This window comes from Salmo salar, chromosome ssa15, assembly GCF_905237065.1.
Source record: "Salmo salar chromosome ssa15, Ssal_v3.1, whole genome shotgun sequence".
Taxonomy (NCBI): domain Eukaryota; kingdom Metazoa; phylum Chordata; class Actinopteri; order Salmoniformes; family Salmonidae; genus Salmo; species Salmo salar.
The window spans coordinates 69,806,756-69,821,159 of NC_059456.1; the positions used below are offsets into that span (position 1 = coordinate 69,806,756).

Here is a 14,404-nt window from a genome sequence, read left to right on the forward strand (position 1 = left end):
TTATGATCTTTGTGCCACTAACTTTCTCACTCATTATTCATGATTTATTTAGGATTATCTGTAATCAATGGTAGCATCCAATGTAGAAGGGTTCAGAAAAATATTTTCTTTACTCTAAGTGACTCAAAAGACAATACATTATTTACCATTAATTTCTATTGGGCACAAAATAATCTGAAACAACCAAAACACTGCAAATGCAGCCAACAAGTTTGTAGAGTCACAGCTTGATGTAATCATTGCGTGCTAGGAATATGGGACCAAATACTGAACTTTTGACTGTTTAATACACAAGTGAATTTGTCTTAATACTTCTGGTTCTCTAAAATGGGGAGGACTATGTACAAAAAGTGCATTAATTTCTCAACCGTTCACCCGATATGGATGAAAATACCTTCAAATTAAAGCCGGCAGCCCACACCTTAACCTCAATGTACGCTACATAACCAAAAGCATGTGGACACCTGCTTGTCGCACATCTCATCCAAAATCATGGGCATTAATGTGGAGTTGATCCCCTTTTGCTGTTATAACAGCCTCCACTCTTCTGGGAAGGCTTTCTACTAGATGTTGCTGCGGGGACTTGCTTCCATTCAGCCACAAGAACTTTAATGATGTTGGGCGATTAGGGCTGGCTCGCAGTCGGCGTTTCAATGTATCCCAAAGGTGTTCGATGGGATTGTCAGGGCTCTTCCACACCGATCTCGACAAACCATTTCTGTATGAATCTCGCTTTGTGCACGGGGGCATTATCCTGAAACAGGAAAGGGCCTTCCCCAAACTGTTGCCACAAAGTTGGAAGCACAGAATCGTCTAGAATGTAATTGTATGCTGTAGTGTTAAGATTTCCCTTCACTGGAACTAAAGGGCCTAGCCCAAACCATGAAAAACAGCCCCAGACTATTATTCCTCCTCCACCAAACTTTACAGTTGGCACTATGCATTGGGGCAGGTAGCATTTGCCAACTCAGGTTTGTCAGTTGGACTGCCAGATGGTGAAGCGTGATTCATCACTTCAGAGAACGCGTTCCACTGCTCCAGAGTCCAATGGCGGCGAGGTTCAAACCAATCCAGCCGAAGCTTGGCATTGCACATGGTTAGCTTAGGTTTGTGTGCAGCTGCTCGGCCATGGAAACCCATTTCATGAAGCTCCCGACGAACAGTTATTGTGCTGACGTTGCTTCCTGAGGCAGTTTGGAACTCGGTAGTGAGTGTTGCAACCGAGGAGACGATTTTTACACGCTACCTGTTTCAGTACTCGGCGGGCCCGTTCTGAGAGCTTTTCTACACTTGTCAACAACGGGTGTGGCTGAAATACCCGAATCCACTAATTTGAAGGGGTGTCCACATACTTTTGTGTTTATATAGTGTAACATTTTAAATCCAGAGTGCTGGAGTACAGAGACAAAATAATGTATCACTGTCCAAATACCTTTGGACCTCACTGTACATTATTTACTACTTTAATTACAGATCTGCTTTGAGAACCTAATAGTAAATTGCTTTCCCACACTCACTTTCTACCCCTAATCCAAAGGTGTTCTATGGTCCAAAGGCATTTGCAGTCTCCCATTATTTGATGTTGAAGAAATAAGAATTCACAAAACGAGAGTAAATTCGGGTAATGCTGTTTGACAATGTGGAAATTTCTTTGCTATACTGTGTAAAAATGTGTTAATATACTTTTTTCATGCCTGTAGCCCTCTTGACATTTGCCTTAACAGAAATGGTCTCTTCAGTTAAATTACTCTTATTTGTCACCCCTGCTCTCAACAAGTATATTCAATGCAGAGCACAGTAAGATATGAGAAGATCTTACAGATGTGTACACAGAATGAGCAAATATTTCCACACCATTTGGGGCTTTCAGTTCTTGTAAGTTGATCTCAAAAGCTCCCCTGAATTGTTCGGTCAAAATCATCATTCTCAGAAAAATCACATTTACAAAATTCAAAAAGAGGGAGGAAAGAAGGTCTTTGAGACTGGGTGCCAGTGTCAGGCACAAGACAAGATAGAGTTCATGGGTGGGGCATTGAGTGAGATGAGACTAGTCTTCAGAGGGTTTGTTGGAATAGTCCTAGGGGGCTGGTGGGGGCTTCTGGGTGTAGGGGTGACTAAGGAAGCTCCCAATCCCTAAATCCTTGTTTTCCAACCTCGACCTCTACCCCTTAGGCACCTCTGTAGATTAGATGGGCGTACCTGGGCTATCGGGGGAGATGGAGCTATTACCATATTGCTTCTACTCATCCAATTCTTCTAGTTATTCACTTCAACATGAAGTTTCTAGGGCTTACATTTTGAATTCGGATGGGAACTCATTTTAGCCATTCCCGTGGAGTTATCAGCCTATTTCTTACACATTAATTACTTTTGTATCCAGAAAGGGGAGTCAAGAGCATAGGGATGGGAACAAGTTAGAGAATGGGAGCACAGCTTCTTATCTCCTGTCCCTCCCTACTTCTCTCTGTAGTGGAGCATGTACATCTTAAGAGGCTCAGGGAGCGGCAGGCCCAGGATCCTTTCTCTTAGCAGGTTCACTGGAGCCTCATGTAGAAGGGCACCGCCCTCCCTACTCTCCTCCCCCTCTTCCTCCTGCTCTTCCTCAGGTTCTCCTAGAATCCTGCAGTTCCCCTCTTCTTCCTCCTCTTCTGTGTCTGAGCGGTTGTTGTTGTCGTCCATCGGCCCGGGGATGAGGCGGCTCATGAATACGTAGCGGTTGGAGCGCAGGGTGGAGCCACAGTGTTGGGCCCGCCTCTGCCGGAGCTGCTCCCCGTTGTGGGCCAACCTCCTCCTGGGCAATGGCCCTGGCCCCACCACTGTCTTCTTTAACGTCAGACGGATAGAGATGCGAGCCAAGTCCTGCAGAGTCCGCACCTCAAACATGGTCGCTGAGGAGGTACACACAAATGACAAGAGGAAACCGTTTCACACTCTCCCACATAGTAAGTGATGGAAGTTCTGCCTTCCCATTTTGTAACTAGTCCAACATGTATTTGAGACAACATAGTGTTCAAAAACTGTCACCTCCCCCCGTGGTTCTGAGTCTCCAGGGCCTGTTTTCACAAAGCCTCAGAGTAGGATAGCTGATCTAGAATCAGGTCCCCCCCCTGTCATTTATTATAATCTAAAAGGCCAAATTTATCCTAGATAAGCACCTACTCTGAGATGCTTTGCGAATACCGGCCCAGATCTCCGATATGGTTACTCGTCACACAAAGGCTCACTTGGAAAACGACCTCTGTTACATAGACAATCATATGACAGATGTGCTAGTACAGTACTTACGTAAAGGCACTGCTTTGGGTTTACTGCTATCTCTGTGTTTGGGCAACACCAGTGGGGCAAAGGACACAGCAATGATGTTTTTGGTTTCCCAGCTGTTGTAGCCTGTTCGAGTGATCTTGGTCAACTAAGGAGAGAGGAAGGGCAATAATGTGTTTGTTTACTGGAGATTTTTTTTGTAGTAAGCAGTGTTAAGAAATATGTATTTATATACGGATCTTTCTCTAAACCCAAGTCACAAGTGGAGCACAGAGCATTAGCTACACACAAAGGAAATGAGTATCAAAATGTCTCAATGTGTATAGAAGGCTTACAAACAAACCATTTCTAGGAGTGGGACCAAGAAAGATGAGACAACAAAGTCTACAACAGAGTTGTATGACAGGGAAGATGACACCAGAATATATCAAGAAATATATATCTAGAAATAGCACTGGGTTAAGAGGTGAGTTTACATATGTTTATTCTGGTTTTAAAAGTGGCCATGTCCTTTACAGTCACATTTTAGCCTTGTGAAACCATCCTGATTGTGACGCTCACCATTCTGTTTCACTTCACATTTTGTGTCTGTGTGTGGCTCACAGGAGGTTGGTGGCACCTTAACTGGAGAGGACGGGCTCGTGGTAATGGCTGGAGCGGAGTTCCATGTGTTCGATACCATTTTATTCGCTCCATTCCAGACATTATTATGAGCCGTCCTTCCCTCAGCAGTCTCCACTGGGGGTGTGCATGTGCGAGTGCTGACCTTCTCCTCCAATGGCAGCACTAGGATTCCCTCCACTTTGAGCAGGTTCTTCATGTAGTCTTCCTGCTCCTGCTGCACCCCAGCTCCACAATACACCCTGTCATACTGACCACTCTCTGGGGCTATCTCCAGACAGTTCCCCATCACGAAGCAGGGCTCACAGAACTCAAACCTACACACACACACAAACACACACCTATGATTCCCCCATTCCAGAGCCACGTCTGATGTTTCTTGGATACCTGTAGCACTCCCGACACAGTTTCCTCAGAGAATCAGCCTACCCACCATAACTGCAGTATGTTATCTTACTAGCTTGTTACAGAATAATTCTGTTTAACTGGATCCTGCTGATAGCTTCTATAACTCTGGTATAATGCCATTTAACTGGATTCTCCTGGTATACCAGAGTTATTTGAGCTAACAGGATAATCCAGTTAAATGGCATTAAACCAGAGTTATAGCCATTTAACTGGATTCTCTTGATAGCTCCTATAACTCTGGTATAATGCCAATTAACTTGATTCTCCTGATAGCTCATAACTCTGGTATAATAACTACATTGTCATTTTCATCATGAAACTCCTACCTGTCGAAGCTGTCGCTGGTCTTGATGAAAAACTCCAGTTTCTGGTATGCATACTCAATGACATCTTGGTGCAGCTCCACCCCATGGTTCACTCCAAATGGACCTACAGTAAAGGGGAGAAACAAGGTGCGAGTACACTTGCACTTTCCATCTTATTTTCCATTTTCTTATGTAAAGCAATGGTAAAAGTTTTTTTAAGCCACTCTTGCCCTTATAATTGTTTTATTTTGTTTCACCTGGCCAGGTGAGGTTTGTGCCATCCTGACTCACCCAGTATGAGTCCCACCATAGTGCTGAGGTAGCCCGTACCACTGCCCAGATTGAGGAAGGACAGGCCAGGCTGGAGATCCAAGGCCTCCATCACCTCGGAGTAGATGCAGGGTGCTGAGAGGTGGATGTTGCCGTGCCTCCAGGCCAGGTCCTTGTAGGCACTGTCTCTGAACTCTTCCAGATAGTAGTCGGCCCTGTCGATGGCCCTAAAGGCCTGCTCCACCAGGTCCGAGCGGATGTACTGAGCCTCCTTCAGGTTGTCAATCAACTCATCGTTGTCCTCCCCCGCACTCACGGCTCCTCCCATCCTCACAGACTCGCTGAGAGAGAGAGATGAGGATAGAGTCTGACAAAAAGGTGTCTAAAAATATTGATCAATTGATTCAGATTGATTCATCCCCCTCATCTCCTCAAAGACTGTTCACTGTTACCGTTTGCAAGATGGTATCGGAACATCGGGTCTCAGGGCAAAAGGCTCCGAGACAGCTTCAACCACCAGGCCATTAGACTGCTGAACAGCTAACCCTTGCTGTCTACCTGCTCAGACCTGCTCCTGAGAGATTATTTGTACCTCAGAGACTATCCACACTTTACAGACTATATGCACTGACTCTCATACACATTCAACCCTTACACATAAACACACACATACTCACACAGTCAACACTGCTGTTCTATTATATACTATTTATTCAACTGTGCGAACAGGACACTATCCAATTTATATCTGTAAAAAGTCATACTTGACAGGACGTTCATAATTTACAGTGCATTCGGAAAGTATTCACACCCCTTGACTTTTCACATTATGTTACAGCCTTATACTAAACAGGTTTACAAATGTTTGCTAATTTATTTTTTTAAATGATATTACATTTACATAAGTATTCAGAGCCTTTCCTCAGTACTTTTTTGCACCTTTGGCAGCAATTTCAGGCTTGAGTCTTCTTAGATATGACGCTATAAGCTTGGCACACTGGTATTTGGGGAGTTTCTCCCATTCTTCTCTGCAGATCCTCTCAAGCTCTGTCAGGTTGGATGGGGAGCGTCGCTAGACATCTATTTTCAAGTCTCTCCAGAGACCTGAAGTCTGGGCTCTGGCTGGGCCACTCAAGGACATTCAGAGACGTCCCGAAGCCACTCCTGCTTTGTCTTGGCTGTGTGCTTAGGGTCGTTGTCCTGTTGGAAGGTGAACCGTCGCCCCAGTCTGAGGTCCTGAGCGCAAACATCCCCACAGCATGATGCTGCCACCGCCATGCTACACCGTAGAGATGGTGCCAGGTTTCTTCCAGACATGACACTTGGCATTCAGGCCAACGAGTTCAATCTTGTTTTCATCAGACCAGAGAATCTTGTTTCTCATGGTCTGAGAGTCCTTTAGGTGCCTCTTGGCAAACTCCAAGCGTGCTGTCATGTGCCTTTTACTGAGGAGTGGCTTCCGTCTGGCCACTCAGCCATAAAGGCCTGATTGGTGGAGTGCTGCAGAGATGGTTGTCCTTCTGGAGGGTTATCACATGGCACTGGTTCGAATTCCCGAGCCGACTAGTTGAAAAATCATTATTTCTCAGTATTTTTTCATTAAATAGTACCCGCAAAACACCAGTCTCAACGTCAACAGTGAAGAGGCGACACCGGGATGCTGGCCTTCTAGGCAGAGTTCCTCTGTCCAGTGTCTGTGTTATTTTGCCCATCTTAATATTTTATTTTTATTGGCCAGTCTGAGATATGGCTTTTCTTTGCAACTCTGCCTAGAAGGCCAGCATCCCGGAGTCGCTTCTTCACTGTTGACGTTCAGACTGGTGTTTTGCGGGAAACTATTTAATGAAGCTGCCAGTTGAGGACTTGTGGGGCGTCTGTTTCTCACACTCAACACTAATGTACTTGTCCTCTTGCTCAGTTGTGCACCGGGGCCTCCCACTCCTCTTTCTATTCTGGTTAGAGCCAATATTTTAGATTCTTCACCCTGTGCCTTGATGACAGCTTTGCACACTCTTGGCATTCTCTCAACCAGCTTCCCCTGGAATGCTTTTCCAACAGTCTTGAAGGAGTTCCCACATGTGCTAAGCACTTGTTGGCTGCTTTTCCTTCACTCTGCAGTCCAACTCATCCCAAATCATCTTAATTGGGTTGAGGTCAGGTGATTGTGGAGGCCAGGTCATCAGATGCAGCACTCCATCCCTCTCCTTGGTCAAATAGCCCTGACACAGCCTCAAGGTGTGTTTTGGGTCATTGTCCTGTTGAAAAACAAATGATAGTCGCACTAAGCCCAAACCAGATGGGATGGCGTATCGCTGCAGAATGCTGTGGTAGCCATGCTGGTTAACTGTGCCTTGAATTCTAAATAAATCATCAACAGTGTCACCAGCAAAGCACCATCACACCTCCTCCTCCATGCTTCACGTTGGGAACCACACATGCGGAGATCATCCGTTCACTTACTCTGAGTCTCACAAAGACACGGTGGTTGGAACCAAAAATCAAAAATTCGAATTTCCACCGCTCTAATGTCCATTCCTCGTGTTTCTTGGCCCAAGCAAGTCTCTTCTTATTATTGTTGTCCTTTAGTAGTGGTGTCTTTGCAGCAATTCGACCACGAAGGCCTGATTCACGCAGTCTCCTTTGAACAGTTGATGTTGAGATGTGTCTGTTACTTGAACTCTGAAGCATTTATTTGGGCTGCAAATTCTGAGGCTGGTAATTCTAATGAACTTATCCTCTGCAGCAGAGGTAACTCTGGGTCTTACTTTTCTGTGGAGGTCCTCATGAGAGCCAGTTTCATCACAGTGCTTGATGCGACTGCAATTGAAGAAACTTTCAAAGTTCTTGACATTTTCCAGATTGACTCACCTTCATGTCTTTAAGTAACGATGGACTGTTGTTTCTCTTTTCTTATTTGAGCTGTTCTTGCCATAATATGTACTTGGTTTTTTACCAAATAGGGCTATCTTCTGTATACCACCCCTACCTTGTCAAAACACAACTGATTGGCTCAAATGCATTAAGAAGGAAATAAATTCCACAAATTAACAAGACACACTTGTTAATTGAAATGCATTCCAGGTGACTACCTCATGAAGCTGGTTGAGAGAATGCCAAGAGAGTGCAAAGCTGTCATCAAGGCAAAGGCTGGTTACTTTGAAGAATCTCAAATATAAAATATATTTTGATTTGTTTAACACCTTTTTGGTTACTACGTGATCCCATATGGGTTATTTCATAGTTTGTCTTCACTATTAATCTACAGATTGTAGAAAATAGTAAAAAATAATGAAAAACCCTGGAATGAGTTCTAGTTGGAGAAAGAATGAGCTTTGAACATGTCATTTTGCGTCTGAAGGTGTGTGTAAAAGACAGGCCTGTTTTAGAACCTCTTTCTTCGGGCCTTTAATTAAGTTATTATATTACAAACTAGTCAAATAAACTCGTATTGTGTTCTGCTTTCACGAGTAGCTGGGCGGTGTCACTGCCACAGCACACGATAATCCTAGTAATGGTGGAGACGCCTTCTTTGTTACTGCAGGAGTAGGCGGATTCGATTATGCTGAGCCGTTGGGCACCTGTCTATGTCGCGCGACGTGACCGGGCAAAAGCGGTGAGGGAGGAGCGCCCATCTGAAATCGAACATCAATGCCGCGTTCATCTGCTAGTCGGTACTAGAAAACTGAAATGTCCGATTTGCTGATTAGTTGAACGTGGCACGTGTATAACAACCAGTTAGAAAATCGAAAATGTCATATTTTCCTAATTCTGACTATCAGATGAACGCGGCATGCTCGGTGATGTTGGCAACAAGAAAACATGGTGTATCGTCCAGAAATACATATCTTTACCATATAATATACCTTTGCATTTTCAAACTAGTTTCATTGTAAGGCAGATAGGGCGTTTATATCAAAAGTAATCATTTGTGCATGTGAGAACACAGAATCCTAGTCGTTACTCAACGTGATTAATTACATCACTTTTGTTTTGAGCCGATTTCGCCGTGTGCATTGAACAAGGTACCTGGCTCACACCCAGGAGGCAGCCCGGTTCCAAAACAAATGCCACTACTTTCACCCAATGAAAAACACGCATAACAGTGCGCCCGGACCAGATAATCGAATCCTCTCAGTGATGCATATTTCCCACCAATCAACGCACACACAAAATACAGCTGCGCCACTGAATAACAAAATAGTATATGTTTACATACATATTCTTATTATCACCAAAAGTACTGCAGCCAACACTTGGGTAAGCATTTGTTGCGCATTCACAGTGGTTTTCTTAATCTTCTTTCAAATAGTTTGATATTGGGAATTTGATATTTAACAACCAAACAAAACATGTCATCGAACTGCTGCTCCAACGCGAGATACATAAATAAATATGCATCACCTTTGTCTCTGTTGATGTCGTCAACGAAGCACTCTGCAGGGGTACACGGGAGAGAAGATAAATTATTGTCTTGCTGGAGCTAACAAAGACACTCGCCATAAGAAATACGAAGCAGCGGTCTTTACCTTATGGATGTGACGGTTAATTGACGCTGCTTATAGTGTCAACTGTATTTCGAAAAAACGATGTTGTTACCTTCTCGTTTTCCCCCATAAACATTCAATAGATGTCGCCACAATTCTGGACGTAAACATTGACCAGCTGACACTAACGTCACACAAACACCAAACTGTGATCAGTCAGTACCCCGGTGCAGAGGGAGAGTTGTACTCGTCTTGCATTGGCCGAAATGTTAAATCTCCAATGGAAAATGAACTAGGTAACATTATTTTAAATTTGATAATCGGTGTAGCCAATAGCTGTTAGACAAAGAGTGACATGACTATGATAATGATGCATTCTGAATCAGGGGAGGGTGTACAAAAATCCACTGTTTTTATTTATTTATGTCTTATTATTATTATTATAATATTGTTTTTGCTTTCAATCTTCAATAGCTCTTACACAAAGTGTGCCTTGACTATTAAAATGATATATTCTGAATCAGGGGAAGGTTGGACAACAATACACAGCTTTTTTGTTGTTGTACATTTCGTATTTATTAGTATTTTTTTAACATTCAATCTTCAATAGCTCTTAGGCAAAGCAGGATGGACAAAAATCCATATTTTTTTGTTGTTGAAATTGTGATTTTCTTTTTAGTGGGGCTATTCTGAATCTGGGGAGGATGGACAAAAATGCACTTTTTCCATTTTTTGCTTTCAATCTTCAATAGCTCTTACACAAAGCGTCCATCCTCCCCTGATTCAGAATATCAAATTTTCATAGTCATGTCATGCTTTGCCTAAGAGCTATTTAAGGTGGAAATCTTGAGATCTTATTTAAAAATAGTTTTAAAAAAGGAACAAAAAAAGGTGTGGATATTGATCCATCCACCCCTGATTCAGAATATACCATCTTCATAGTTATGGCATGCTTGGTTCAATAGCTATTGACGAGAGTAAACGAAATATCCACAAACATCCGATATGAAACTAATTTTACCTAGTTTAGAAATTAGGCTTTGAATGCAATTTTGGAATATCACCCCAAAGTTTTTGAACTTGTTTGACATGAAACATAAAGCAGTATGTGGGCTGTACGCCTGTAATATGCCAATTGTAACCCTTATGCCTATATCATAGAAATCAATTGCTATTTGCATGTGAAATTATCATGGAATGCACTTCAGAATGTTTATCCAGATTTTGACTGGTGGACACACTCTTTGATGGTAAACAAAACTCTAACAGTGTGGTAGTAATAGTATAGTCCAGCGCATAGGTGAAATAATTGTTCCATTTTCTGATGCAAGTATCAAACTTTGTACACTAATACTAGATACCTTATTAAGGGACATTTTAAAGGTTGGAGGCAGCCTGGGAAGCCTGTCAGTCAATTGCTGATATCCGGATTTCCTATTAGAAGAAAATAGGGTAAAATCATTCCAAACAATATAAGAATTACTTTGTAATGTTATCTACCGACTAACTAAGTCCTACAGATAATATAGACAATAATTCTGATCATAAAGTACTCTAAAATACTTTAATGGGGGTCCAATTGAGATCATTTTGACCATAGTCCAGCGGCTACGTGAAAACATTGTGGACTTTGAGATAGAGCCACCAAATTTCACATACAGCTAGGGCATGTCTAAATAAGTATTTTTGACTATAGTGCCATCACAGATTTTGTCCATTACACCCCTGGAGGTCATTTCCAATATGGCTGCTGAAAAATATACTAAGAAACTCAATATAGGTAATTAGGCTCCGTTCAGAGAGCAAGCAGACAACAGAGACAGTGCCAAAGTTCACATATTTATTGAGGGCTTGTGGTTGGACATGGTAAAGTTGGATTTGTGTGTGGTTCTGCAACAAAGGAGAGACATTATAAGCAGGTTGCATAAATAAAAGGTAACGGTCATAAGGATGAATCTATTAAACCAATATACCTTAAATAAGGACATTACATGACATCTTAATGTTATGACAACTAAATTATACATGGAAAATATGAAACAAACTTACTTTTAACTTGGATGCATACAACTGGAAAGAAACTGAGGAAAGTCTTGACAGGATGTAAATACATGAAAAACAAAAGCGCCGCACACTGCTGTTCATGCTCCCAGGTGATTGTATTGTTACAACGTTTCGACCCTTAGGTCTTCATCAGGCATCCATATCCCAGGTGGGGGTGGGAGGTCCTATATATAGGAACAGTGCTCAGTGACATCACTTCCTGAAACAGGAGGTAAAAATATATCATATTGGTTCACAATATCAACATTCAATATATCAAAATATATAACCATACATGAGGAATGTGATAAATATTTAAACTAATATACATACACTATTCAATTAAGGTAAAAACAGTAGTTTGTACATTTTTAGAGCTAAAGAAAGTTTAAAGTCAAACTCCTCATTAAGGCCAAGAGGAGACAGTGTGTTGAGCCTGTGGATCCAGAAAGATTCCCTTAGTAGTTTCCTCTCAATGTCCTCTCCGTTGCATGACATCTTGACCATTTCTATTCCAATGTATCTCAGAGCGCTAATAGGATTTTTTATTTATTTTATTTTACCTTTATTTAACTAGGCAAGTCAGTTAAGAACAAATTCCTATTCATGGATGTCCAGCTTGTGCAAAATGAACAGGATTTAAATACAAATTAAAAGTGTGAATGAGCCTATCAGGGCAGGCCTGATAATTAGTGACAAGTGTGTGGCATTGAGAGAGAGTCAACAGGTGAAATCAACTTAATCAAGTTCATCTCTGTAGTATGCTCCTCCAATCTGAGGGATTTTGTACAGCTGCCAACCAGCTGCATGGAGCCGTATTGGACACGATTCACATGTCTATATTTCAATAAACTATTGGAACATATAGCCCAATGATGGCTTAAAATGTTTGAGGTGGTCTGGAAAAGACAATAAAATTGCTAGTTCCAAAAGTTTGCATGTAAACACTAAAAGATATATGGGTGTTCCCTGATGTCTACTGATTGCAATAATATATAATATGATATCCTCTTTTGTGTAAATTTTATGAAATGTTATACGAATCCTGCCCAGTACACGTCACTTTAGGTAAAATCCCTTAGGAATGCATTATGTCCAGCAGAGAGACAGGTAACCCATTTGTTATGAGACCTTTCGGCCTTTACACAAAGTAAGTAAACTACTGCATAAAAATGTCTTGCTATAGTGCCATTGCAGTTTTAATAACCTATTATATTCTAAAAGACCAGTTTTATCACATTTCAGCTATGACCCAGATGCAGACAGTGTCGAAGAAACAAAAGTTTATTTCTAATACAAGGGCAGGCAGGGGTCAGAAATTCAGAGAAGGTGCAAAGGGTCCTGAATGGCAGGCAGTCTCAGGGTCAGGGCAGGCAGGGGTCAATAATCCAGTGAGGTCGGGATCAAGGTATAGAAACAGGAGACAAAGGGCTGTGAGACATGGGTTTAACTCTGGACACATGAAAGGTGTGATGTATATGAACGGTACGGGGCAACAGAAGATGAACAGCAGAGAGGCTAATGACTTTGGAGATGGGAAACGGGCCGATAAACCGGGGGGAGAGTTTGCGGGATTCGACCCGGAGGGGCAGATCCCGGGTGGACAGCCATATCTTCTGCCCGAGACGATACTGGGGATATGGGGTCCGGTGGCGATCCGCTTGTCGTCGATACCTGGAGGTGGTCTTCAGGAGGGCCGACCGGGCTCTCCTTCAGGTACAATGACAGCGGCAGACAAACATCTGCGCCGAAGGTATGCCAAACTCTTCTTCCTGCTCAGGGAAGAGTGGGGGCTGATACCCCAGGGAACACTCAAAAGATGATAGGCCCGTGGCAGAGCAGGGAAGGGTGTTGCGGGCGTATTCGACCCACACAAGCTGCTGGCTCCAGGTGGTGGGGTTGGCGGAGACCAGGCAGCGCAGAGTAGTCAAGGTCTTGGTTGGTTCGCTCCGACTGGCCGTTGGACTGGTGTTGGAACCCGGAGGACAGGCTGGCCAATGACCCAATGAGGGTGCAGAACGCCTTCCAGAACCGGGACGACAACTGAGGATCCTGGTCGGAGACCATGTCTACTGGACCATGTCTACTCCATGTCTAGTCCATGGACCCGGAAGACGTGCTGCATCATGAGCTGGGCCGTCTCTTTGGCAGAGGGTAGCTTGGGGAGAGGAATGAAGTGGACGGCTTTGGAAAACCGATCCACTATGGTCAGGATGGTGGTGTTGCCATCAGACGGGGGAAGACCCGTGACAAAGTCCAGGGAGATGTGAGACCAGGGATGGTGAATGACAGGCATGAGGTTTGAAGAGACCAACCAGAGCTTGCCGTGGAGTCTTGTTCTGTGCACAGACCGTGCAAGCAGCTATGAATGCGGAGACGTCAGGAACCATGGTAGGCCACCAAAAGCATTGTCGCACAAAAGCCAGGGTCCGACGGGAGCTCGGGTGACAGGCAAGCCTGGAGGAGTAGGCCCACTCCAGGACCGCGGAGCAGACTGCGTCAGGAGTGGGCCCACTCCAGGACCGCGGAGCAGACTGCGTCAGGAGTGGGCCCACTCCAGGACCACGGAGCAGACTGCGTCAGGCACGAACATTTGGTTATCTGGACCCCCCGGGGTTCGGCTGGGAACGCTGCGTCTCCCAAACCTGCTTCCCTATTCCCCAGCTGAGTGCCGTCGCCAGGACGGAGGTGGGAAGGATGGTCTCAGGTTCCGGGTAGTAGTTGTGGTGCTATAGCGGCGTGACAGCGCATCCAGCTTGACATTCTTGGATCCCGACCAGTAGGAGAGGGAGAAGTTGAACCCAGGTGAACAGTAGGGCCCACCTAGCCTGCCTGGAAGATATTCCAGGTTCTTGTGGTCCACACAATTAATGGATGTTCCGCCCCCTCCAGCCAGTGCCTCCACTCCTCCACCACCATCTTCACCGCAAGAAGCTCACGATTCCCCACATCGTAGTTCCTCTCTGTGGCATTGAGGCGGTGGGAGAAGAAGGCGCAGGGATGTAACTTGAG

At 43.9% G+C, this 14,404-nt stretch overlaps 1 protein-coding gene and 1 long non-coding RNA gene across 6 annotated transcripts; both read right to left on the reverse strand.

Annotated features, from left to right (window-relative positions):
• Positions 1–1,447: 1,447 nt before the first annotated feature.
• LOC106572227 (protein-L-isoaspartate O-methyltransferase domain-containing protein 2) lies at positions 1,448–9,666 on the reverse strand. Of its 4 annotated transcripts, none has more exons than XM_014146226.2 (8): positions 9,392–9,666; positions 9,267–9,299; positions 5,318–5,439; positions 4,887–5,206; positions 4,617–4,719; positions 4,028–4,199; positions 3,286–3,409; positions 1,448–2,888 (listed from the first exon to the last, which is right to left on the reverse strand). In XM_014146226.2, the coding sequence occupies exons 4-8, from the start codon at positions 5,191–5,193 to the stop codon at positions 2,455–2,457; spliced, it is 1,140 nt and encodes a 379-aa protein (XP_014001701.1). In that variant the 5' UTR covers positions 5,194–5,206; positions 5,318–5,439; positions 9,267–9,299; positions 9,392–9,666; the 3' UTR covers positions 1,448–2,454. The 4 variants fall into 4 exon arrangements, with proteins under 4 accessions (XP_014001701.1, XP_014001705.1, XP_014001700.1 ...); XM_014146230.2 differs by having other exon boundaries at positions 9,462–9,616; XM_014146225.2 differs by lacking the exon at positions 5,318–5,439.
• Positions 9,667–11,192: 1,526 nt separating this feature from the next.
• Positions 11,193–11,987, reverse strand: LOC106572226 (uncharacterized). 2 transcript variants are annotated; one of them, XR_001321080.2, is made up of 3 exons: positions 11,760–11,987; positions 11,399–11,612; positions 11,193–11,239 (listed from the first exon to the last, which is right to left on the reverse strand). It is a non-coding gene; the product is annotated as an uncharacterized lncRNA (long non-coding RNA). The 2 variants fall into 2 exon arrangements; XR_001321081.2 differs by having other exon boundaries at positions 11,726–11,987.
• Positions 11,988–14,404: the final 2,417 nt, after the last annotated feature.

What these genes read in the sequence shown, in the direction of transcription:
- LOC106572227 (XM_014146225.2), bottom strand. Translation starts at nt 5,193, where the DNA reads ATGGGAGGAGCCGTGAGTGCGGGGGAGGACAACGATGAGTTGATTGAC. An exon ending in TATGGTGGGACTCATACTGG is followed by an intron (nt 4,720 to 4,886) that starts GTGAGTCAGGAT and finishes CCTTTACTGTAG; the next exon opens with GTCCATTTGGAGTGAACCAT. An exon ending in TGCTGCCATTGGAGGAGAAG is followed by an intron (nt 3,410 to 4,027) that starts GTCAGCACTCGC and finishes CTCTCTCCTTAG; the next exon opens with TTGACCAAGATCACTCGAAC.